Raw genomic sequence first — 24,359 nt, forward strand, 5'->3', positions numbered from 1 at the left:
GCAATATGAAAATTAACCCAAACAGCTTTTTAAATTAACTATTTAGCTATAATGCTCACCACGATAGAGATTTAGATGTGCATTTTATCGAAGACGATGACATAATTATGTTTTATAAGTAAAAATCTAATAAATTAGGTGCATTTTTTGATCAAGATAAAATTCTGAATTTTACTGATGACCAAAGCGGGCTAATAACTAAGTAATTTGTAAATAAGAAAAATCTATGATAATTTATGCCTTGAATAAAAGGGAGTCTTTTGAAAAAGGAATTTATAATGAAGTAGAAAGCATTCACAATGAATTACAGGAGATTCAAGAAAAAAGAGAGTAAGCATAGAGAATAATTGAAGAAAAAAAAACCTGGTAATAATCTATTAGTATAAAGCCAAAGAATTGCAAATATTTTGTTTTTATTAGGTGGCAATTAAGGACGTAGCTGATGCCTTAATAACAGAAGCATAATTTTGAAGATGAAAATTACATCATGCCAGAAGCTAGATTTTTCGTTAAAGTTGTTTGTGTTGAGAAAAACAATCCAAATACAAATAATTCTACTTTATCTAATAAAAATGAATTACTTAGAATATAAATTGATATTGATGACGCTTCCTATTCAACAGAAGAGAGGGTCTTCGATCAGGGAATTTGCTAATTTTAAAATAATATTTTTACTTTGTAATAATCTTTAAAAAAATTTTGAAAATTAGTGTGAAATTTATTTAATAATTAAATAAAAAGACCAATTACTACAGGATATGAAAGAATATACTTAAAAGTTGTTGAGCATGAGTAAATATATTATTTTGCAATCATTAGTTTGTTAATAAATCTTAAAATTTGAAATATCTCAAGGTATTCAGAGGTAAAAGCTGCAATGCAATTAAAACTTAATGACTTCAAAGATTAGAAAATACATAAAAGAATTTATCACTTAAAACCTCAGAAGAAATTCAAAGAATTGCAATACGATATACATACAAGAATATTTTACTAATATAATTCAGTAAATAAAATTAATAATTATGGAAATTAAAATTTCTATTTCAAATAAAATATTCTGTATTGTTTTAAAAATTTCTAAAATTTATTTAAAGTACACATTCAATGAGGAGAAGCTAGCATTAAGATAGGAAACTTATCAAAATATAATCAAGAAATTAGAAAAAAGAGAGATCAGATTAAGGGAAAGATTGAGAGGTTTAGAAAGTAAATTTAATAAATATTATAAAGTTTCAAATAATAATTGTTTATTTTTTGAATAAAAGATAGCTCAAACTATTTATTACTTGAGTATTTAGATATAATTTGCTTTGAAAATTAAGAAGAAGGTTAATGTAATCAAGACATTGTTATCAAAGTTTCTAAAGATTTTGATTCTGAAACAGCATCTATATATAATGAATAAACTTAAGCTGAAAGTAATCTAAAATATTTTTAAATAGCTTATAAAATAATAATTTATCAATATAGTCTTTTTTTAGAATGAGGAAGAAGAAACAAGAGAATTTTAAAGGTTGAAATTATACTCTGATGCACCTACACCAGAAAGAGAGTAAGGAAACTTTTCTTTTGATAATATGTCAGAAGAAGGCGGTGTTGCAACTCATTTAAATTAGTAAATGCTAAATCATATACTAGATTCAAGAAGAGGTTCTTAATACACAGGCGATGGTGGTACAAATACAAGTTCTCCTTTTAAACTGAATTTATCTTAGGTAAAATCATATTGAAAGCTTTCAAATTTATTTTTATTTAATAATATAATTAAGAATAATGGGAATGAAATAGGACAGTTTATAAGTCCAAGATTTAATGAAGCTTCTACTAATAGATAATCTTTAAAGAATCCTTTACTAATGGAGTAATTAAATAAAATATTTATAAAATAATTTAAAAATTCCTAATTAATATTTAAAAGTGATAACAAACCAGCTGCCAGCAAAACACTACTTGAATTAATTGCATTGAGTTAAGAAACAAAAAATTTAAACAACAATATAGAAACTAAAAAGAATAAATTTTAGTAAGAAATAAACATTAAAAATTCTATTTACTAATAACTATCTAAAATGAATAATCAAGAATTATTGCAATTTAGAATATTTGCTAAGGGTTTGTATTAGTTAAATAGACTAAATAAAATTTAATAATAGGAACAAGAAAACTTAAATAACAAAAACTAATATATTAAATAAAATAATACTAAAAAAAGATGATTTTCTTACCTGTTTATATAAAGATTTCTTTTTATTAACTTTAAAATTAAATTTTTAAATCAAAAAATTTTAATCTGATTTGTCTAAATTAAATCATTGCAAAATTATTATTTGAATTTTTACTATTTATCAATAAACTAAATATTTTAAAGTTCTTCTCTTTTTTTTTATTTATTATAATCAACATTTTTAATTTAATGTGAATAGTTTTTTGATTTTAAAATAAATAAATAATTTTAAAATAAGCAAATTACATAAAATTTAAATGTTAATAAATAAATAATTAATTAAAATATATTTTTTTTATAAAATTTAGTGAAGAAATTACAGGTTTTTATAGTTTCTTTATTAAAGTTGAGTTGATTTTTAAAAAACTGATAAAATTATTATTTTCCACAAAATCAAATCAAAAATGAATTTTTCTTTTTTAAATTTTTTAGTTGTTTAATAGGAAGACATTTTTGGATGAAATAAATACTTAATTTTTAGTATAGAATAATTAACAGTATGCATGTAATGTAATATACATCAAAATTAAAAGTTTTTTTAAATAATTTATTAATTAAATTAATGTAAATTCTTTTTTGATCATTAATCGGTATTGTTTTCAAATTTAGTTTTTCCTAATTCTGCGCTTTTTGAAATAAATTTTTAAAAATCTGCATTTAGATTTGGGTGAAGGAAATTGGAATTAGCTTTTGGGGTCAGTAAGTTCATTTAATCTTCTAATTGATTTTCATCAGTAATTTTTTCAAATTTGTCAGTGAAAAATATACTTTTTCTTTGTGCATTTTTTTAAGATAAAAGATTTTTTTCAGAGTTAAATATAGGAAGTTGGTTTTCAGATTGAGGAGCTAATTCTATTCTGGGTATTGTTTATTAAGCTTTTTATTCATTTTGGTTAGTTGAGTGAGTGTCATAGTTTTAGCTCATTTTTAGATCACTTACAGGAGAAGAGTATATTATTTAATAAGTAGGATTCAGCTTTGAATTATTTTGATTTGAGTTCCTATTCATGTTGTTTGCCATATTTAAATTATCTGTGACAGCTCCACTTCTCTTCAAATTTAGTTTACTGACAGCCATTAATGTTTTCTTTTTACGGATGTTTGATTAATGTATTCTCTACACTATCGCTTTTGATTTTCGCTTTTTGTTAATTTAATTAATAACTACATTTAGGTTATTATACACAAAATAGTTTTTAAATAATTTAAACTTATCAAAATCTTCCACAGACTCTCTGATTGCTTTTATATGGAAGTAATCTTTTTCTATAATATCAATAGGAGCAGAGTTTAGATCATGTTAGTTTCCATTTTAGCTTGGATTTTGAATGTTTTAATGAGTAATAAAGTGATTACTACCAGGAGCAGCAGGAATGCTTTCTTAAGATTTTCTATGATTTTCTAAGAGTATCTTGACTGGCATTCCAGGCGAGTTATTAGTCGTTATTGTGTCAGTTCTTTTTAGCTTGATAAGTTATTTACCTATCTGTTATCTTACAGACAATTCCATATTATTTCTACTGTTTTATCTAAACAAATTAACCTAATTTAATGTACCAGTTGGAGCATTATAGAATTGCTACTAAGGTTGCTGTTAAATCAATTAGTTTTAAGCTATTTAATTTTAGTTTTAGTTATTATATTCAGGTAGAATACATGGAGAAGATTTTAATTAATCAAGTTTTAGGTTTGTGAGAGAGGGATTATTTGATCTTTAACCATAACTTGAAGCCGGTTTTTTAGGGCTATTTTAAAAGGAATTCATATTAATATTTTAGTGTGGATATTTAAATGGGCTATTTTAATCTTAATAGGATCTATTAATTCTCTTTTCTTCTGATTGGCTGATAGATGCTATGCTAGATAGTTGCAAATGAATGTTCTTATGAAATTTGTTTATTTACATTTCAGATTACAAATTTTCATTATCTTCTTTATTTATGTTATGAATGCTAGCTTGTGATTTATTTATGTTTAAAGAACTTTATCCGCTGTTTTTAGGGGTTTGCAAGTTGAATATATCTTTTGATTTTTATTGAAGATTTTTTTTAAATTATCTATAATCAGTTATGATTTCTTCATCATCTCTTATAATGTTTATTTAAGGCTTTATATCGGAGACTTTAGCTTTTATATTTTGTTCATCTTAAAGTATATTCTCATTTTTATTATTACATTAAACTTATTGATCATAGCTTTTTTAACAATTTGAAGATATAGAAGAGTTGCCATCTGAGGAATCCTATGATTCGCTTATATCAACATCACTATTTTACATATCATGCTTACCTTATTGCTTTATTTTATTAATTACAGTAGAATTAATTTAAAAATGACTAGGCCTCTTCGCTCTAAATGTGTTAGTTTAATCTTGAATATGACTTTCATTAAAATTTGTTGTCCCATTTTAAGAATTATTATCATAAGGTAATCCATATTTATCTGAAGTCATTTAAGTTGTTTGGTTTTCAGGATAATTTGTCATCTAGCTATTATTAGTGTTGCAATCTTAGCTAAAAACTGGAACTTTAAGTAATCTAAGAGCAGGAGCAGCTACTTATCCATTAAAATCAGAAGATATTTGTTTTTATCTCATATGGTTTTCTTGTGCTGGAGGTGGGGATTCTGGAGCTTTGATGTCTATTTTAAGATTATTGTATGGTTGATCAACAAAAGAAGATTATTGAGATTGCTAAGATTATAATTTGAACTATTAATTAATGTCACTTGAAATAATATTTCCTTCTTCTTAAATTTATCTTAGTTACTATTATTATTCAGCAATAAAACTTAGTTGAGGTTTAACATATTCTTTTGAATCTTCATCACATTACTTATTAAAAAAGATTTAGTCTTTTTTATTTTAAACTGAGTCTTTATTATAGTCTAAGTTATAAGTCTACTGGTCTTTTGCACAAATAATTTAAGAGTAGTTAAACTTTTAAGGTGAGTTTGCTAATGATAAAATCTCCTCAATAGAAGTGATGTTTTCTTTTTAGCTATAGTCATCTAAAACATTCTTAAACTAATTGTCATAATAGTTTTGTTTTTTCTTTAAGAGCTAATAATTGTTTTAAAGCATTTCTTTAATATGTTATGAATTACCTCTTTCTGGACTTTCAAATATATCATTTTTTTATTTATTTGCATTATTCTTCTACTGTTGCAAGATATACATCTTCTGCATATTCAAAACATTTGGTTTTATCTTTTAAAAGTTTACATTTTTGATGTTTCTCCATGAACCCTGTGACTGAATTTAACTCAACGATTTTACTGCGTCTAACTTTTCATCTGTATCTTGGAATGAATTCAAGTTATCTTTAATTTGGTTGGTGTTCAAGTATTTTTATGAATTTTAAAAATAATTTGTTTCTTGTTTAAAATTGTAATCTGAATCTTTAATACTTGATTTGTTTTCTTCCTTAAATGAATTTTAATAAGATTCAACATTTAGTTTTCTTTAATCTCTTTGAATTTATCTATGAGATTTTTGAGTAATATCATTTATATCTTCACTACTTAAATTTTATTTATGAAAATTTTCATTAAATTAGTTACTCAATATATTCATTTAAGGATTAAGATTGTTGTAATCATCATTTTGAAATTCTTCTTTCATAGATTTATTGTGTATATTGCTGATTGGAGGAGATGCAATAAATGGCATTTCCGTTTTTGTCATAACATACTCATTTTTTTGAGATTAATGATTTTCCTTTTAATCATTTTGTAGCTTTATTGATTTTTATTAAGGGGATTAATTAAATTAGTAATCATCAGAGTTAACTTTTGTATTGAAATTTGTCTATTTGTAAAATTTAGACTTACTATCTTATTTTAAACAAGCATGAGTACCATTACTGTTATGCTCATTCTAAGACCAGGAAATTCCAGCTTTATTAGTACTACTTCTGCTAAAATGCTTGCTTGCCCCTCTCAATAAAAGAGTGTTTAATTTAGATAGTCTTTGTTGGTGCTTTGGTGTTTCTGCTGCAATAAAGCTGTTATTTAAAATAAATCCCTTCTCAATAGCTGTACTTTTTTATTTTTAAACAACTTATTGAGAATTTTATTGATAGACACTAGGATAAGAATCGATCGAGTTTTCATCGGAATAACCCTCAAAATCAAATTCTATTAAATATAATAAATTTATTATATGAAAGGTTAATTTAGTATATTTCAATCTATTTTACGTGAATTTTCAAATTCATTTTACAATTGTTCATTATACAATTTAAAATGCAATCTCATAACACATTATTTTAAGTATTGAGCTTGCTTTAAAGTTTTATGAGATCTAAAGTCCTTTCTTTGCTGTTAGTTACTCCTTTCCTAATAGTGATCTAGGTTAAAGTTGTGTAAAATCTTGACTTTATTTGGTATAAAATTGACAAGAGGACATTATTTTAATCTATGATCGTAGCTAGAGCAACTAAAGCATTTATGATCTAAACCCTTAGATTTTTGATACAAATTAAGATTATCTTTAGTTTATAAAACCTATTCATAATCTTCTGGGAATAGTTTAACGGTTTCAATAAAATCATCATATTCTACATAAACCAAATCTGTAACATTAACAGCTCGAGCACAATTTTCCCTTGTTTAACCACTGAAAAACTCAATTTCTCCAAAAATTTAACCTTCCTAAATAAAAAAATATTAATTTTACATAAACTAAAATATAATAACTAATTACCTTTAAATTACAAAGATTATGATAACTTTGGCTCTCTTACTTCATGTTAAGCATCATTTAAACTAATTTATTAATATATAATTAAATAAATTAATACTTATTATTTAAAATTTACCTTCTCCTTTTAAAATGAAATACATTTTATTTCCTGGATCACTTTCTCTAAAAATTATTTCTTCAGGACCGAATCTCATCTCTTTCATTTTTAAAGCTAGTTGGTTTAAAAATCTTTAGCTGAAGTGCAGGTCGAAGAGTTTTTTTGATTTTAGCAATCTTCCGTACATGTCAATAAACACTTCTTCTTTTAAAGAAGAGGCTAATTTCTACAGCAATTAAACTCCTTCATTAGTGTCTTCTTGTTATTCTTTATTTAAATACCCAAAATATTTTCTTACTTTAACTTTGAGTTTTTAATTAAGCTTTCTCTTATTTAAATAAGTTTCAATTTTTCCCATTTACGATCTGAATTCGCTACTTCTTTTAGAAATGTCTTTTAGAATTTCACCTATTAAACTTACTGAAAACGCAAATATTACTGTACTAAGGAGACCAACTGAAGTAGCAAAAACTTATTCAACTAATTTTAAAACAAATTATTAATATTATCAAAACAAAATAATATTTGATTAATTACTCTCTGTTTTGGGTGTAATATCACCATACCCTAGAGTAGTCATAGTAACTATTGTCCAATAAATACATTTAATATATTATTTAAGTGCCTATAAATTTTATCCTTCTTCAACATTACCAATCCATGTAGTTTAATATCCAACGCTATATTCAAAAATAGCTATTTTATTCCATGCACATGCAATTAAATGAGCCAAGCACATAATAAAGGCCATTAACTTAAAGAGTTAAAACAAACCTCTTTAGAGATTTTTAAATTAAATTCTATCTTCAATATCTTAAATTAATTGAAGAATGTCAAAAAACCTTAAGATTACAAAGAGTTTTAGTAATGCAATCTAAAAGTATATTCCAGCCATAAAAGGTATTATAATAAATAAGTCCTACCTAATTAGTTTAATTTAAATAAAATTAAATCAAATTAAAAAATGCTTTTAAATTTACCAAAATAGTTTTTAGAGATAATTTTTTGTGATTTCTTTTCTATCATTAATAATTAGTCCATTTATATAAATTGCTGTTTATTTTTTAACAGTTAAATATTATACTAAAAATTAATTAATTAATTAAGTCAATACCTGTATTCATACGCAGCAATATTTCAAAAGTAAATACAAGAAGTGAAAAGTGATAGGTAAATAGATAAAGAGGAAGATACTTTTAGCTATTTATTTAGAAGGACAGCTCGATAGGAATATAAAGAAGGTTTAAAATTATAAAAAATAACAAAGCAACATCAATACAGATCTTAATGAGAGAATTCTATTATTTAAAATATAAAAAAATTAGAAAAGAAAAATTCTGTTAAGATTGATTTGTTAATTAATTAATTAATATATTTGTTTGTTTATTTATTTACTGGCTATATTAATAAATTCACTCTAAAGAGATTTAACAACTTTTTTCTAAAAAAGGAATTTCCTTTATTGAATACTTTTGACACTTATCCTTTTAAATAAATAATTAATAAATTATTTTTTAAGAAGTAGAATTTTTCAGAATGATTTAATTGTATATTTTGTATGTTTAATAATCAAATTTATTTATTACTGTTTAGTTTATTCGTTGATCTCTAAAATATTGATGGCTATGTTTTATTATTTAAAAAACATTAATACAAAAAACTAAAATACTGCGAAATTTTTATTTTATAAATTTAACACTAATCTAACGTGTTTGTTTATAAAATGTAATTTAGTAACATTTATTTCAAAAATTTCTGATGCAAAATTGTATGTAAAAAGAAAGTACTTAGGCATTTAAGCAGTCTTAAAAATAATAATAATAGTAATCTGAAGCTTGATCTGAAATGATATTGAACTACTGCAATTCCATTTGTTTAAATCTCAGCAAAGAGCTGCTTTGCTTAAGAATGTTTACAAATTTTTTTGTATAGATTGAAATGAAAAACCCTTTCAGTTTAAAGTAAATAGAACTCGATGAAAAGTTTTATGAGGCAAAATTATGAGTTTAAGAGTGTTTTAATATTCCAGAAATAGGTTCCTTTACTTACAAAAAAGAAAGTTCTCTTTATTTTGTTTATTGCCTCTAATAAGGGTGATCTCTTATATTTTTTGGACTTATGTCATTTTACTTTTGAAGCTAATTTACTCTAACTTATAAATTCTACTCATTATTTGATTTATTAGCTGATCCATTCGAACCCACATTTTAACTTAAATTTTAGCTCACACTTTAATTTATAATCGGGTTCATACTAAACAGAGAAGTTTATACAAACTTTTACTAGCCTTTAAAATCTGGGTTACTACTTAAGTAGTTCTCTTCTGCCATATTTTTATTTCAAACTAATTTAAAACTTTATATTATATTTAATGTTTCTTCTTCTTTTTACTTGATATAATAGGAATATATATGTTAATTTATTAATTTTCAAATTCTAAAATTTGTCAATCAATGAAAACTTTTATAACGCAAATATTTTTCTTTATCTATACTATATCAAATAAACACATTTGATATCTTGACTTTTTTAAGTGTATTAATCACATTAGTTAATTAAGATAAGCTTTTTTAAAATCTTATTTTCTACTAAGTAAATAATTAATCTAATAATAATTTTGTTTTGAAGAACATCAAAAACTATTTCTATAATTTAAAAAAATGAAAATTTACAATTTACTTACATTTATTTTATCTACAAACTTATTTTTCTTTTAGGGTATTATTTAAATTCTAAATATTATGAATATCAGATTTTTGCTCATAATATTTATAAATTAATCTTAATATAAAATTTGATTAAAGTATTGTTTTGATTGAATTTCTTGTTAAGCTTGAATTAAAAAAGATCTAGCCTATAAAAGAGAAAATATAAAACACAAAATCAAATAAATTATCAATCAATTCTACTTAATTTAAATGAATAATTGCAAATTATAAAAATTTAAAAATATCATAAAATAAATTTGATGCAACAAAAATATAAAGAATTAATAATTCTAATTATAAAAAACAATTTATATTTATAATTTTTAAAACGTGTTACAAATACACTATGATAGTTATGATTTATATTTAGCTTGATTCCTTTGTTAAAAATTTAGTTTTTAAATCTAAATATCAAATTTACAGAAAATAAATATATACTTACTTTTTATTTATTCTTATTTTTACATCTACAAAATTTAAATAACAAATGTTTTATTATTTTATTAAATTATATATACATATTTATATTTATATAATGGTTGTCAAAATCTTTGGAAAATTTATATCATTAATCATATTTTATCAAAAATGAAGCTTATTAAATATAGCTAATTTTTTCTTTACTTGAGCTTTTTTCCTTATGATCATATTTTTGTATCCTAGTGTTTTTCTTCTGAAGAGATTATATTTATTGATAGATACACTGTAATTATTTGAAGGAAAATAAATTTCGAAAAGTTTCATTTTATCAAAGCTAGAAATAAACAGATCTCTTTCGTTTAAATCTAATTCAGTGTTAAATTTAATGTAATCTTAGTTATCATACATTTGTTATTTTTTTGAATTTTACTCGCTATCTGAAGAATTCTTAGAGTTATTAGAATTACTATTTGCCTTATGAATTGATTCTTCATCACTAATTTATCCATTTCGCTCTTTATTAGGTGATTTACTAACATTATTTTGACTTGATTCATATTGCTCTTCTTAAATCTACACTACTTTAAAGGTTCTCAAGTGCTTTTTCAAAGAATTAGATGGATTTAACTTATTCCACACTTTTGGTTTATTTTAAATATTTTTTCCTGAACTAAATCCTTCTGACAATTGATAAAAAGAAGTTTAACTTTTATCTTATGTATGAGGTATTGGACTCAAGTATCCAGCCAAATCGTTATCACTTACGATAGCACTTTCATTATTTTTTGTTTAATTTTATTATATAGGAGATATTTTTAAATTATTTCCATTTTAATTATCAGAATTGTATTAATTTATTTAAGAAATATTTATTTTAGGAATATCTTACAAACTTAACTTCTTTTTACCAGAAGTTAGTGTAGAATTTTTTTCATCACTCATTATTAAATTTTGATGAGTTCTATTTGGAGGAGTTAAATTCCCATTTTTTAATTTTTGCATCGATGCTTGGTGGAGTTACTATGTGAATATTTTAAATGCCTTCCCTTTTTTATTTTATTTTTTATCATCACTGTTTATCGGTGTTTCATTGGTAATATTTAATTCATATGAATCTTATAAGGATTCCTAAATACTATTTCCGTTTTTAATTTGTGCTTAAGGTTTATCTGTATCGCTTTTAGGAGATTTAATTTCGTTTATAAAGTCTAATTCATGACTTTTTTATAAAAATTTAGTAATAATTTTTTCCTTTTTCTTTTCAAATCGAATATCTCTTGGTCTTTTTAAATCTAAAAACATTGCCTTTGGTGAAATAATAAAATTTTTATAATTAGAAGTAGGAGAAATTAAGTTATCTTCAGTTGAAAGGATACCTTAGTGAGCATAATTTGATTTATTATATTGTAGAGACTATTCATCATTAAAATCTTTGTCAGTAAATTAAGTTATTTGATATTAGTTATCTGAAATGTTAAAATCGTTTTTATGTAGTGTATTATTGCTTTAGTTAAAACCATTAACTTTATTGATCTCTTTTGAGTTTATGAGTATTCTTCTAGCTGTATTTGTTAAAATAGCTTAGGATTTAAGCATTTGATTTGACTCACTTAGTTAATTTTATAGTGGTTCCTCTGATTCAGATTTATTTTCTTCTACATCACTTTCCACCCGCCTAATGTTAAAATCATCTTCCTTCATATACCTTGCAAATTTAGAAACTTTTTAAGGTTTTTTTGCTTGATTTATTTAGGATAGCTTCTTAACTTTCGTCCTTTAAAAGAAATCATTAGTAAACTAAGGGGATATTGAACTTATCATACTAACTGCAGCGCGAGAGATTTCTGCTTCGTCATTTAAATTATCCCCTTGAACATTCTCTTCACTATAACTAATCGATAAATCCTAAGAGTCCATATCTTTTTATTAAATAAGATTTGCAAAAAAATATTACCAAAGTAAAATAAACAAATACCAGATAATTCTTCCTATAGATCTTATGCTTTTGCATACTTTGATGCTAAAAATATTTACTTGACTACAGAATCGTACACTTGCTTTTAGCTTTTTAGGGCATTTTATTTTCTTCTTTATCTCTATCTTATGAAAATTGTTCTTTTTTAATCTTGATACTTAGTGAAGGAATTTAAAACCTTTTACTTATTTCTCACATAATTAACATATTAACAATTCTTCAATGTATGAGTGAAGCTGTTACAGCTTACACATTTATGATCTAACCCCTCTATATTTTGGTACAAGTTTATGTTATCCTTCATGAAGCAAAATTATTCCTTAGTAATATAAGTAAGTATGTGTTTTATTTTCATATATTTTGAAAAAAAATAAAAAATTACATAGTCTTTAGGAAAACGCATAATCACATCCAAAAAATCTTTTTTTTTGAGAACTGCTAAAGATGTAACATTAGCAGTAACAGCTGTGTACTCTGATTCACAATCTCCAAAAAATTGAATTTCTCCAAATAAATCTCCTTTTGTGAAAGTTTTTAGAACTTCGAGATTTCTCTGTTTCATTTATACTTTTCATATAAATTAAAAAAATTGTAAACGAGTGATTTATTCATTTTAAATATTTTAAGTTCTAGGAAAATTCTGTTTAATGTTTACAATTAATAATATCTACCTTTCCCTTTCATAACAAAAAATAAAGAATCTGATCGCTCTTTCTCTTTAAAGAGAACTTCTTCAGGACCAAGTCTTCTTTCTCTGATAACAAGCGAAAGTTCCTTTAGAAACTATGGAGAAAAATGTAAATTAAAAATTTTTTTTTAGTTCAAAACTCGCCCATAAACATCTGAGTATACTTCCTCTTTTAATGATTAAGGTAGATTTTAAATGAGCTAACTACTTTACTCGTTATCTTCCATAGACTCTTTATTCAAGTATTCAAAGTATTTTCTAACTTTTACTTGAGTTAACTAGTTTAAACCTCTTTTCCTCATGTAAGTATCAATTAAGCTCATCTATTACTTAAATAGCTGTTACTTTTTGCCCATTTCTTTTAAAATCTCACCAATCGAATTCATGGTGTAAGCAAATAATATACAGCTAATTTATGTTATCAGTATAACAAACAGCTTTTCTTCTAATTAAATAATTAAATTTTTATTAATAAAATTCATGGTAAATAAATTAAGAAATTTTTTTTCTTCTTAATTTTGTTTGGTAAATTTATGAAAAATTTTCGAATCTTATCTATTACATTAATTTTTAGGAACAATATCTCCATATCCTAAAGTAATCATTGTAACAACCGCCCAGTAAAGACTTGTTATATAGTAATCTGCAACTGTTGCTGGTTAAATATCTATTGCAGTCATCCATGTAACTTTCTCACCCTCCTGTTTGCCAAGTACGCCTATTTTATGCCAAACGCAAGCAATATAATGTGCAAATATGATGATAAAAAATATAAGCTTGAATAACTCCATACAACTAGCAATTTTCCCACGAAATTAAAATCTTTCGTCTATTTCTCGTAGTATTTAAAATATATCATAAGTTCTTAACAATATTACTAGATCAGTATAATGATTCGTATGCAATCCAATCAGATAAAGAATGACAAATAGAATATCTTTTCTTTATATTAATTTTAAATTAAAAATACTTATTAAATCTAAATGCTGTATATTTACATCAACTTCCCTTTTGTATAATCAACAAAAATTATTCTTTTTTTAGTGATAATAAGACCTTTTCTATAAATTGCTATTTGAAAATTATAGAAAATATTATAATCTAAGAGAACTATATTTAATATAAATGTAACCTGTAAAAAAAGTCAAAAATATTTCTGAGATAAAAGCTATCTAAGGCAAGAAGTAAACAAACCATATTAAATTTGATGTTTCATAAATATCAAATGAATATTTAAAAGGCACATATACTAAATTTATTGTAATTATTGATAGGAGAAAGCTAATCCAAATGAGTCTTATTAACGAATTCTTTGTATAATTTAATAATTCATTCAAAATAATTTCATAAAGTGTAATTAACTTACAGGATATATCAGTAAGGTCAAATGATTTAACTTTAATGTACCTATTAATTTGTTACACCTTTTCCATAATTGAGAATCTATTTTATATTTTTAAAACCAGTATTTAACAATAAAATTAACTATAATAGATACTTACTTGTTAGTTTGTGGAAAAATTTATCTATGATAGATGGAGCCTATAAATTAGTTAAAATTATAAATATTTATTTTTGTAAATAATTATTAATTGTAAATAAAGAAATAGTATTTACATCTCCAGAAAACATTTCTTTTATAAAATAGTATTTGTAATCAGTTGATTTGTCTTTTATAATTTTGAATTGGGAATACCCCATTTCTTTAAATCTCATCAAAGAGCTCATCGCTTTGATTCTCCGAATAAATTTGGCAACATATAGAGTAGAAAACGTTAAAACAGTCTTTTCATCTTTTATTATGCACTCCTTCCTCAAAAGAGATGATCTTTTAAGAGATAAATTATTTAAAATTTTTTTTCTTTCTGAATCAGTTTATTTAAGATCTTCAATTTATTCATTATCATTCAGTATTAATGACTTCGTATTTATTTAATGCTAAATTTGCAAATTTATCACATTTACATTTGATGTTACGCTGTCTTATCTTATATTATTGTTATGTTTGATTATACTAGTTTCAAGGGGATTCATATTTTATGATTACAACACTTCGTTGATAGAATTTGTGCTTTATTTAAAAGTTTTTTATCTAGTTAATTCCACATCCATTTAACTTATCTATTTTTTATGTTTTACTCAAATTTTATGTATTAATAATAACTATTTTCAAAAAAAAAAATTAATATATCTAGTTATTTCAAGCTTAATAATTATCCAAGTAAAATTAAACTGAAAAAAAAAAGAAGCTTAAATGGTTGTGAAATCAAATCATATTTTGAATATCGACAAGTAAGATCCCATGAAAAAATAGTTGAAGTAAATAAATATGAAATATGAATTTAGCATTCATTCTTTCTTGAGTAATCCCTGTTTAAAATTCTATAATTTTTATCTTTTAATATTTTCATTTTATCAACCAACTCATCCTTATCTAATTATCCTACTAAAAAAAATAGTGTATACTAATTAATACTGTGATATAATTTAGAAAATATTAATTATCACTAAAAAATATATTTTTATCTAATAAATTAAAATCCATGTATTGTAAAATTTAATTTAATCAAAATCCTTTTAAATTAATTATGTATTTATATAAAACTTTTTGATAGTAAAATTATAATATTCTTTCTTTATTTGTTAGGTTTATTAGTTAAAAATTTACATTAAATTATTCAAAAAATCATTAAATTTCACTTATTAATTTTTATCTTTTAAATAATACATTTATTGAAGAAATTTAACAAAAATAGAAACATTTTCTATTTTTACTGGTTTTTTTAATTCAAAATGTTGATGTTTTACAATAAAAAATAAACTATGTAGGAATAGAAAGAAAATACTTCTGATCACAATATAGATTTTTTTTAACAATTTTTAAGTAGAAAAGAAAGAAGATTAAGATAAAATATAAATAATTAAAAAAAAAAATAAATCAATACAATTTTTTTAAAATTTATGAAGAAACTAATAACATTTTTATTAATAGCATTCTCTTTAGTAGCTGCTACTGATATTCATAGGCCAATATATATAATTGAGGAATCTGTTTAACCTAGCTAAATAATCAAGTAAGATGAAATATACGCTATAGATTTCGGTACTATATTCCAGTGCCAAGATGAGATCTCTAATAACAATAAATAATTGTCATAAGAAGTTATTGAATAAAGTTTAAAAGAATGCGATATGCTACACTCAATTAGTGAAAATAAAGAGTAAAGAAATATTGCTTAAGGTAAAATGAAAGTATGTTTTAAAAAATTATTTTAAGACTAACAAACTAAAGAGTATGTCGCTCTTAACTAGTATGTAGATTGCCTAGTAAATGATACAGTTAAAAAATATAACATTGATAGGATTGCAAATAACGCTGAAAGTTCAAGTGATGGAAAGAAAAATTAAAAGAAGGGATACTAGCAAATCCAAGATGAGTGCTCAAGCGAACTACTCAGTTTTGATAATGAAAAAGTTATTGGATTTTTTGAAGAGCTTGATAAAAACTGTCTAATCTAAAAAAAGGAAGTTTATATAAGAATGAGAGTATTAGAAGAGGCATCAAAAGAATTTGATATATTATTGGATTGTATAGATTAAATTTAATCTAAGAATACTGAAGGAAAACAATTAATTAGAGAATACATTACTTGCTAATAAGAAAGTTACGTTCCAAATACAAAAAGAATATCTACTCAGTACTTTATTTGAAAGCAAAATTCTTGCTTTCTTTTTTAAGATATTAATTAGTTTTGATATTTTCATTTTAACTAATTAAATAGTTAATAAAATTCTTGTAGGTCTAAACACTCAGGTAATTAGTGTTAATATTGAATAAATTAAAAATTATATTATAACTTTATCAGTAAAATTTTTATATTTCTTCAATGTAGGAGTATATTCAATGATAAATTAATATCCAATTTGTTAAGAAAATATTTTATTTTAAATATTAATTTAATATTTTGCAGAAAAGTATGTTTGGGCTTTTGAGAGCAAATAATAGTTTAATTTTTTTACATCAAATAAGCTATTGTTTTTATATTGATTTCATAGTATCTTAAACGTACCGTTTTTAGTAAAGATTTTTGTTATAATTTAATTAGATTAGTTAACCAAACAAATTGGTTCAAAAAAATTAATTCTATAAAGTTTTTTGATTTAGAAAAATGAGGCAAATTCTTCTAGTTTTAATTCTGTTAATAATAAATGTCTGTTGTATTAAAATAAGTAAAAAAATAAAGTTAAATGATGATGTTACTGTACCTAATGATGAACCATATGACATTGACAATAACACAGCAGAATACTGCTCCAAAAAATCAAAAGAGAATTCTAGTGATTCATTTGATGATAAAATTTATAAAAGTGGATAAGAAAACTGCATTGAGGGATTAAAAATTCCACATGGCATTGAAGATAGAGGTAGCGTTTTTGATGAATTGACAGGATGTTTAACTTAATTCTAAAATTATTCAGAAGAATTTGAAGCACTAATAAAATTTTCTAATTGCGTATTTGAAACAACAATAAAGCACAAAGGTGGTAATTCTAAAGACACTTAGATTTATGATTCATAAACGTAAAAATAAGATAAAAGCGAAAAGTAAAAATAGTAATGAAACACTATGTTATTAACAATTTTCAATAAAAAATAATCTGTAGGCTAATAAATTTTAAAAACATTTTCTATATATTTAAGTAGTTTTAAAAAATATTGATAGATTAAACTAAAAATTTCTTTAAAATATATAAAAAAATATAAGTTTTATTTCCATAAAATAATTCAAAAAACAAAATTATTTTAAAATATTGTTTTATGAAATTATTGTTTTTATAGGCTGTTGTGATAATAAATTTTTAATTTTATCAATAATTTGGTAAGTAAGGAGTTATTATTTATTTTACTTAATTATCTCATAATATACTCAAAGCCATAATTAATCACTTTTAATAATCTTAAATTCTAAGAAAAACCCTTAAATAAAATAAATAATATTTACATAAAACTTTAAAATTTTAAAGTATATTTTTATTAATAACAAATAATAAATTCTAAAGTTTATTAGCTAAAAAATTAGCAAATAGAGTAATCTATTAAAAATATTTATTATTTTGAGAAAAGTAATATTTTTAAATGAATTATAAATAGATAGTATAATAAATTAATTAATTTAATGAATTTTATTATATGCTTACTTTTTTTTCAATCAAGATTAAATAATAAATATACTTAAAGCCAATATTAAGTTATAAAATGATTATGAAATAATAATTTATAATAAGTAATAAATGAGTAATCTTTACTTTATATTGAAAAGGTACTATTAACAAAAATTTATTTTCTAAAAAGTCAATTAAACTCTTTATAATTTAATAGATATGAACATTTCATTAAATATTGAAAATTGTTTAAATTTTGTAATTTTTTTGATATTATTAATTTAAAATAGTGGACATAACAAATTTTTGAAAATTCAAATTATTATTTATTGATTTGCTTATTGAAATAAGATGGATTTATTGTCAGAAGAAGAAAAATAACTTATCAAATTTTTTGAGAAAAAAGTATAAAATGAAAGCAATATTAATCAAAGTGATAGTAGATAGCGATTAGGTTAAACAAATGATGATTAGTTGATTAGAGAAAATGAAAGCAGAAATTAGAACTCATTTTAAAGATATTCTTAAATGTTTGGAAACATTTAAAATGAAAATTAAGAGAACTTAGAATAAAATTCTAAGAATAGAAATCAATATGTAAATCTTTATGAAAACTAAGAAAATGATGCAAAAAATGAGTAGAGATTCTAGATTTATTACAAATAACCTTAGAAAAATCTAAATGCAGTCATATTTAATGGTATATTAGCTATTTTAATATAACTTCAAAAGTAAATTTATTTTTATTTTAGGTGATGATAATAGCAGTAACCACGCTGAAAATAATTCTAATAATACAAGAACTAATTCTTCATTTAACTCTTCTCAGCATAATAAGCAGTATTATAATAATCATAGGCAAGGACCAGCTTAAAAATAGTAGTTAGCATAATAGTATTTAAATTAGCCTTCTAATGATCAAATATTCTACAGCCATTATTTGTAAAACAATACAAGTCTTCAAAATAGCAAAAATGTTTTAGAGAATTATAAATCATAATAGGGAGACTTAAATACTTTTACATTTAAACCACCTACATCTATAAAATCTAAAGATAAATAAAAAAAAGTAAATTAAGATATAATTGTTAAAAATGAAGATAAGAAGTTTAAAAATAGCTCTAAAAAAGATTTTTCAGTTAAAAAAAATAAATAATTAGGAGATTAGCAGACATCATAAAAGAAAGTAAATAACAATTCTGATAAAAAGTAAATGTAGAAAATAAATACTTCTCGTCCTCAAAGCTCTAGAAATTAATAAAAATCAATTAAAAATAATTCATTTGTTAATCAATAAGAACATTAAATTTCAAGCAATAAAGTCAACAAAACTCCTTCATAAATGTAAAAAAATAAATCTTTGATACTTGGCTAAGAATAAAACTCTAAAATGAATGCTAAAAAAGATGAAATACTCATTAAAAATAACTCACTTTACAAATAATCTTCAAATAAAAAATCAGATTCAAAATTAAAGAAAGCACGTTCAACTTCCCTATTTGTTTCTAATTTAGTGAACTAGAGTAATTTAATATAGAAAGATTGCAGTAAGGATAAATTAGAAAGTGTTAGAAAGAGATCAAACAGCAAATCTAAAAAAAAATTATCAATAGTAAATACTTAATCAAATAAATAGTTAAAATCTGAAAGAAGCAGAATATCGTCTTATTCATATACAAAAGGAATTCCTAATTAAAATGATGTTGATTAAATAGAAAATAAACCGATGTCAAATTAGTAAAATTATTTATTTAGCAATTTCCAAATTTAATGTTTAAAAAATAAAATAGAGAGGTTTATAGGTAATTCTTAGATGTATTAGAGTAAAATCATGAAGAAAGTGAAAGAATTATGTTAAAAGTAATAGAAAATCACATTAATGATTGCAAAGAATTTAAATAGAAAATTGTAAATATTATAAGAGAATAAATAAATTACAACAGATATAAAAGTTAAAATAGTTAATCCAATAGAGGAAACGATTAAATATGAAAATGAAGGATATAATCCTTATTAATTTATTTGATGAATAGATCAATTTAAGATTAAAAGAATTAAACTTAGAATTCAACTTTACAAAGATAACTAACTCACTAATTAATTAATTAACTATATAAATTTAGCCTAAATTAATTTAATTCAAGTATTTTATTTAATAAGTAAGTAAGAAAGTAAGTAAGAATTAAATATTTAAATAGAAAAAGATTAGATCACTTATTGATATTGTTAACATTATTTTAAGTCTATAGACAATTAATTATTGATTAGCATTGTTAATCAATCAATCATTATAGATAATTTATATATTTATTTTTGAAATATCCTACTCGCCATTAAAAGTATTAGCAACAGGCAAACTTTATCTAAATTTAGTTTAAAGATTCAATTCTCATCTCATCTCATTGTGAATCTATCATTATTTATTCTTTCACTCATCTTAAGCCTTAGGGACATAAACGACATCTTATTTTTTTGCTATACATAAAAAGTATAATTAATTAATTAAATAAATAAAATTTTAAAATTAATATGATAAATTATATTATAATATTTGTAAAAATAATTATGTAATTAAATAAAAAATGCCTAACTAAAAAGGTAAGTAATATGAAATAATTAAACTAATTTTTTACGTCTATTGTTTCTTTAGTCTTAATATTGCTTTTAGGAATTACCATTTTCATCGTTAGTGTTTGATTCGTTATTGAATCTTTAATTTCCTTTGTAATTATTATTGTGATTATAGTTCTTGTTATAAGGCTTTTTATTTTAATAGCTTCCGGAGTTGTTTTCATCCCTATTGAAGTTTCTGTTACTGTTTTAATGTTATCCTTTTTCTTCATTAAATTGTTAATTTCTCTCTCTATAGTTTTGGCGCTATTCTGGGTTTTAATTGACTTTCTCTTCACCTTCGTTATGTTAATTACTTAAATTTCCCTAACGTTCTTTGTTTTAATAGTTATAATTGCCTCCTTATTATCTATTTTTGTTAAAGTTTTCGCCATTGTTTCTGTATCCATTGTTATTTCTATAATTATTATTTCTGTAAGGTCTTTCTTAAGTTTACTACTCATTTTGTTCTCTATCTTCGTTATCTTCTTCAATTTATCTATTTTTATTAACTTTGTAGAGGGCCTTTTCTTCTTATTATTGATTTTCTACTTTATCTTATTACTGATTCTTTTAAACATCAGTTCTTTGATTTTATTCGTCATTTTGTCTAATATGCATTTGATTCTTTTCAATATTTTGATCGTGGCTGCTTTTTTAGTTTTCTTAATCGGTTGTTTCATTTTTTCTATCATTGTATTTATTGTTAAACCTGTGTCCTTCATGCTTAAAAGGACGTTCATTATCATTATTATTGTAATTATTCTTGAAATTACCCTATTGTCTGTTCCTATTGTAATTTTATTTGTTGTTTTCATCCCTATTGTTAAATTTATTGCCTTCTTCTTTGTTTTAGCTGCCATTGCTATTGAATCTATCTTGTTTGTTGTTAAATTTGTCATTCTTGTTATAAAATTTATCTTCTTTGTTATTAAATCTGTGATTCTCATCTCTATCATGCTAATACCTTCCGTTATTATTTTATCTATAATTATCCTAGTTTTAATAGTTGCCACCATACTTGTTGTTATTGTAGTTTTTATGTCTTTACTCTTATTATGAATATTACTAGCGATCTCTCTCATTGGTTTATCTTTTATCTTAGTTTGGACTTTATATTCAATAAAAATTAGGTAAGTAATTATTATTTTTCAAGTTAGCTATTTTAAAAATTGAATTACCTCTCATCATCAACTTTTTCTCTTTTAGGTTCAGTTGCCTTTCTATTTTTTTCTAAAAAAAAAATAGGTTAATCTAAAAAATAAAATGATTTTTATTTACTTTCTTCTTCTATTCTTGCTATCTCATTTAAGTTAGGAGCCTCATCATCAGAAGAAGGCTCATAAACGTCATTTTCTTTTTCGATGTTTTTCATTCTACCAGTATTCACAGTAAAATTAGTTATGCCGCCAATTGTTTCCTCTGGTTTAGGAGGTTCAACAACTTTTGTAGGTTGTACTATAATAATTTAAAATAAAACCAACTTACTTATATGATGATTTAAAAATTTTAAATTTATAATGCTTTTCTTAATAATATATATTTGTGTTATATAGTTTACCTGCATGAGAGTCCCAATCTTCCCAGCAATTTACTTATGTTTCTGTCTTAATTTGATTGTTTGAGTTAATTTAGTTGAGAGTTTCTTTGGTTGGCAACATAATACAATCATCTTCGTCATCTTATCTATTATTACTTCTAATATTAGTCATAGGCTTTGGTTTAAAATTGTCATTTCTCTCCTTCCTTTTATCATTGTAGGAGCTAATGTATGGCTTGTAATTTGGGTTAGCACCTGATTTCTACTAAGTTTGCTAAGTGTTTACTCCTTTTTAAAATAAAAGCTAAGTTAAATAATAAGGAAATATAGTTGACTAAAATTCTACTTTGACCATCTCCTTATTTGTAGTTGTTAGAGTGGAACTTTTTTTCCCCTTGGTAGGTTTTGCCTTTATTGTTATTCATTTATTTTCTTTTTTTGTATTAAATAAGTGTTAATTAATTTATTTATTTCTTGATTTTATTGGAATATTGTGCTTTTTAAACAAAATTTGTATTTTTAAGAGTTTTGAATTATTATCTAATATTAATTAATATACAAAAATTTCTCAAAAAAACTCCCTTAACTATCCATCTATTTGATCATTTACTTAAAGTCAATCAATCAATCCTAACAAATTTTTGAATTTCGCTTATGCAAATCACATATAACTAATAATTCCTCTTTGATTCTTTTAACTTTTTAAAAACCTAAACTATATTTAGCATCCAAAAATCAATGCTATAGATATTTTATATTACACGTTTTGTCTCTTAATCTATTCACTTTCTTATAAATATTCTTCTCAAAATAATATTGTCTTGTTCTTTACATGTCATCATTATATTATATAAATTTTACACAATCTACCTTCTTGTTGATTCAAACATTAAATATCCACTTCTACTTTATTTAAATTGATATCTATTTTTCAATCAATATTTTAATAAAACAAAACAAAAAAAAAGATAATTTTAATAAATTTTAAGAAAAGAAATATTTCAGCTAATTTAAATACTCCAATATTCTTGAAAATAAGTTTGAGCGAGTTTTCTTGCAAACAAACTTACGTATTAAAAATTTTAATAATCAAAAAATTAATTAAATATCAAAAAAATATAAAATACATATTTGTGCTTCTCTCTCTAATAAAAAATAATTCTTTTTTAGCTTGTTTACTAATTTTTAAATATTATCCTAAAATATTTAGATTAAAAAAATTCTTTTTATTATTTTTCTATTTTTTAAATTTTATTACAGAATATTTTTTTTAAGCTGGTGCTTTAAAAAGTTAATTTTTCAAAAAAAAAAACCAGTATAAGTTAATTTTTAAAATGTATCACCTTAATATAAAGTTAGATTTAATTTAGAAGATAAACGTAATATGAATATTTTAATATAATTCAAATAATAAATAAATATTTTTATGTAAAATTTGCTAGTTTTTGATATATTTTTAGTTAATCAAAACTTATTAAACTAAACAACTAAATTTAGAAAGACAATAATTCTATTTTAACATTTAATATAGGTTAGAATAATATATATCACAATACATGAATATGGTGAATTTGTTATATTACTTCAAATATTAATTTATTTTTCAATATTTTATGAGTTAAAAAAAATGGAAGAAAAACATAAATATAACTTTTTCAATTTTAGTTGTTTTTCAAAATAGCAAAACTAATTATTGTTGATTTGAAAAATGAAGTTAAATATAATTATTTATTTATTTTATTTTTACTATTTAAACTCATTTAAGAGCTATTTTAGATAAATAAATAAATATTTTTATGTAAAATACTCTTTTTATCATATTTCTGTTTTAAAAAATTATTAAAGTATACAATTATTTTTAATTACCAACAATTCTATTCTATAATAAGTAAAATGAATTATAATTATATAAATTTAAACAAAAGTAATTATTATAAAAACAGATATGGTGAATTTTAGAAATTATACAATTAAAATTTCAATAATTTTTTTCTCATAAATTACGAAATACATGAAGAAAAAGATATTACTTTAATTTTTTAAATAATTTTAGTAATCTTTCAAAATATTAGTTTATTACTTAATTATTGATGATATATAAAAATGAAATTAATGATAATTTTTATTATCGCTTTTAACTATCAAAGCACTACTAAGACTAGTTATCCTTATAAATAATATTCTTACATAAAATGTGATAAATATCGTTATTGTTTTTAATTTGCA

General features: G+C 22.6%; 9 protein-coding genes across 9 annotated transcripts; 5 read left to right on the top strand and 4 right to left on the bottom strand. All coding sequences in view use genetic code 6, as the record gives it.

The window, feature by feature from the left end:
• Positions 1–5: 5 nt before the first annotated feature.
• TTHERM_00194170 (hypothetical protein) lies at positions 6–2,219 on the top strand (the record flags this gene model as incomplete). The annotated part of the gene is made up of 10 exons (XM_001017170.2): positions 6–202; positions 253–366; positions 421–678; positions 742–792; positions 856–1,006; positions 1,098–1,209; positions 1,269–1,421; positions 1,474–1,718; positions 1,773–1,864; positions 1,922–2,219. The coding sequence occupies 10 exons, from the start codon at positions 6–8 to the stop codon at positions 2,217–2,219; spliced, it is 1,671 nt and encodes a 556-aa protein (XP_001017170.2).
• Positions 2,220–3,476: 1,257 nt separating this feature from the next.
• TTHERM_000194179 (transmembrane protein, putative) lies at positions 3,477–3,938 on the top strand (the record flags this gene model as incomplete). The annotated part of the gene is made up of 1 exon (XM_012797902.1): positions 3,477–3,938. The coding sequence occupies one exon, from the start codon at positions 3,477–3,479 to the stop codon at positions 3,936–3,938; it is 462 nt and encodes a 153-aa protein (XP_012653356.1).
• Positions 3,939–5,566: 1,628 nt separating this feature from the next.
• On the bottom strand, positions 5,567–7,609 carry TTHERM_00194180 (cyclic nucleotide-binding domain protein; the record flags this gene model as incomplete). The annotated part of the gene is made up of 6 exons (XM_001017171.2): positions 5,567–5,697; positions 5,750–6,364; positions 6,427–6,880; positions 6,933–6,994; positions 7,048–7,509; positions 7,567–7,609. 6 exons carry the CDS (start codon positions 7,607–7,609, stop codon positions 5,567–5,569), a joined length of 1,767 nt encoding a protein of 588 aa, XP_001017171.2.
• A 692-nt stretch (positions 7,610–8,301) lies between these two features.
• TTHERM_00194190 (hypothetical protein) lies at positions 8,302–9,281 on the bottom strand (the record flags this gene model as incomplete). The annotated part of the gene is made up of 3 exons (XM_001017172.2): positions 8,302–8,513; positions 8,616–8,652; positions 8,817–9,281. 3 exons carry the CDS (start codon positions 9,279–9,281, stop codon positions 8,302–8,304), a joined length of 714 nt encoding a protein of 237 aa, XP_001017172.2.
• Positions 9,282–10,319: 1,038 nt separating this feature from the next.
• On the bottom strand, positions 10,320–14,932 carry TTHERM_00194200 (cyclic nucleotide-binding domain protein; the record flags this gene model as incomplete). The annotated part of the gene is made up of 10 exons (XM_001017173.3): positions 10,320–12,076; positions 12,133–12,451; positions 12,515–12,699; positions 12,804–13,265; positions 13,383–13,762; positions 13,819–13,891; positions 13,953–14,130; positions 14,187–14,263; positions 14,323–14,362; positions 14,438–14,932. 10 exons carry the CDS (start codon positions 14,930–14,932, stop codon positions 10,320–10,322), a joined length of 3,966 nt encoding a protein of 1,321 aa, XP_001017173.3.
• Positions 14,933–15,781: 849 nt separating this feature from the next.
• TTHERM_00194210 (hypothetical protein) lies at positions 15,782–16,531 on the top strand (the record flags this gene model as incomplete). The annotated part of the gene is made up of 1 exon (XM_001017174.3): positions 15,782–16,531. The coding sequence occupies one exon, from the start codon at positions 15,782–15,784 to the stop codon at positions 16,529–16,531; it is 750 nt and encodes a 249-aa protein (XP_001017174.2).
• Positions 16,532–16,989: 458 nt separating this feature from the next.
• Positions 16,990–17,442, top strand: TTHERM_00194220 (hypothetical protein; the record flags this gene model as incomplete). The annotated part of the gene is made up of 1 exon (XM_001017175.3): positions 16,990–17,442. One exon carries the CDS (start codon positions 16,990–16,992, stop codon positions 17,440–17,442), a length of 453 nt encoding a protein of 150 aa, XP_001017175.1.
• An 892-nt stretch (positions 17,443–18,334) lies between these two features.
• On the top strand, positions 18,335–19,975 carry TTHERM_00194230 (hypothetical protein; the record flags this gene model as incomplete). Its single annotated transcript, XM_001017176.2, has 3 exons — positions 18,335–18,683; positions 18,736–19,720; positions 19,774–19,975. 3 exons carry the CDS (start codon positions 18,335–18,337, stop codon positions 19,973–19,975), a joined length of 1,536 nt encoding a protein of 511 aa, XP_001017176.2.
• Positions 19,976–20,411: 436 nt separating this feature from the next.
• Positions 20,412–22,666, bottom strand: TTHERM_00194240 (homeobox protein, putative; the record flags this gene model as incomplete). The annotated part of the gene is made up of 6 exons (XM_001017177.2): positions 22,480–22,666; positions 22,155–22,421; positions 21,875–22,051; positions 21,775–21,826; positions 20,617–21,704; positions 20,412–20,458 (listed from the first exon to the last, which is right to left on the bottom strand). Exons 1-6 carry the CDS (start codon positions 22,556–22,558, stop codon positions 20,412–20,414), a joined length of 1,710 nt encoding a protein of 569 aa, XP_001017177.1. The 5' UTR covers positions 22,559–22,666.
• Positions 22,667–24,359: the final 1,693 nt, after the last annotated feature.

Source organism: Tetrahymena thermophila (genome assembly GCF_000189635.1).
Source record: "Tetrahymena thermophila SB210 genomic scaffold scf_8254617, whole genome shotgun sequence".
Lineage (NCBI taxonomy): Eukaryota > Ciliophora > Oligohymenophorea > Hymenostomatida > Tetrahymenidae > Tetrahymena > Tetrahymena thermophila.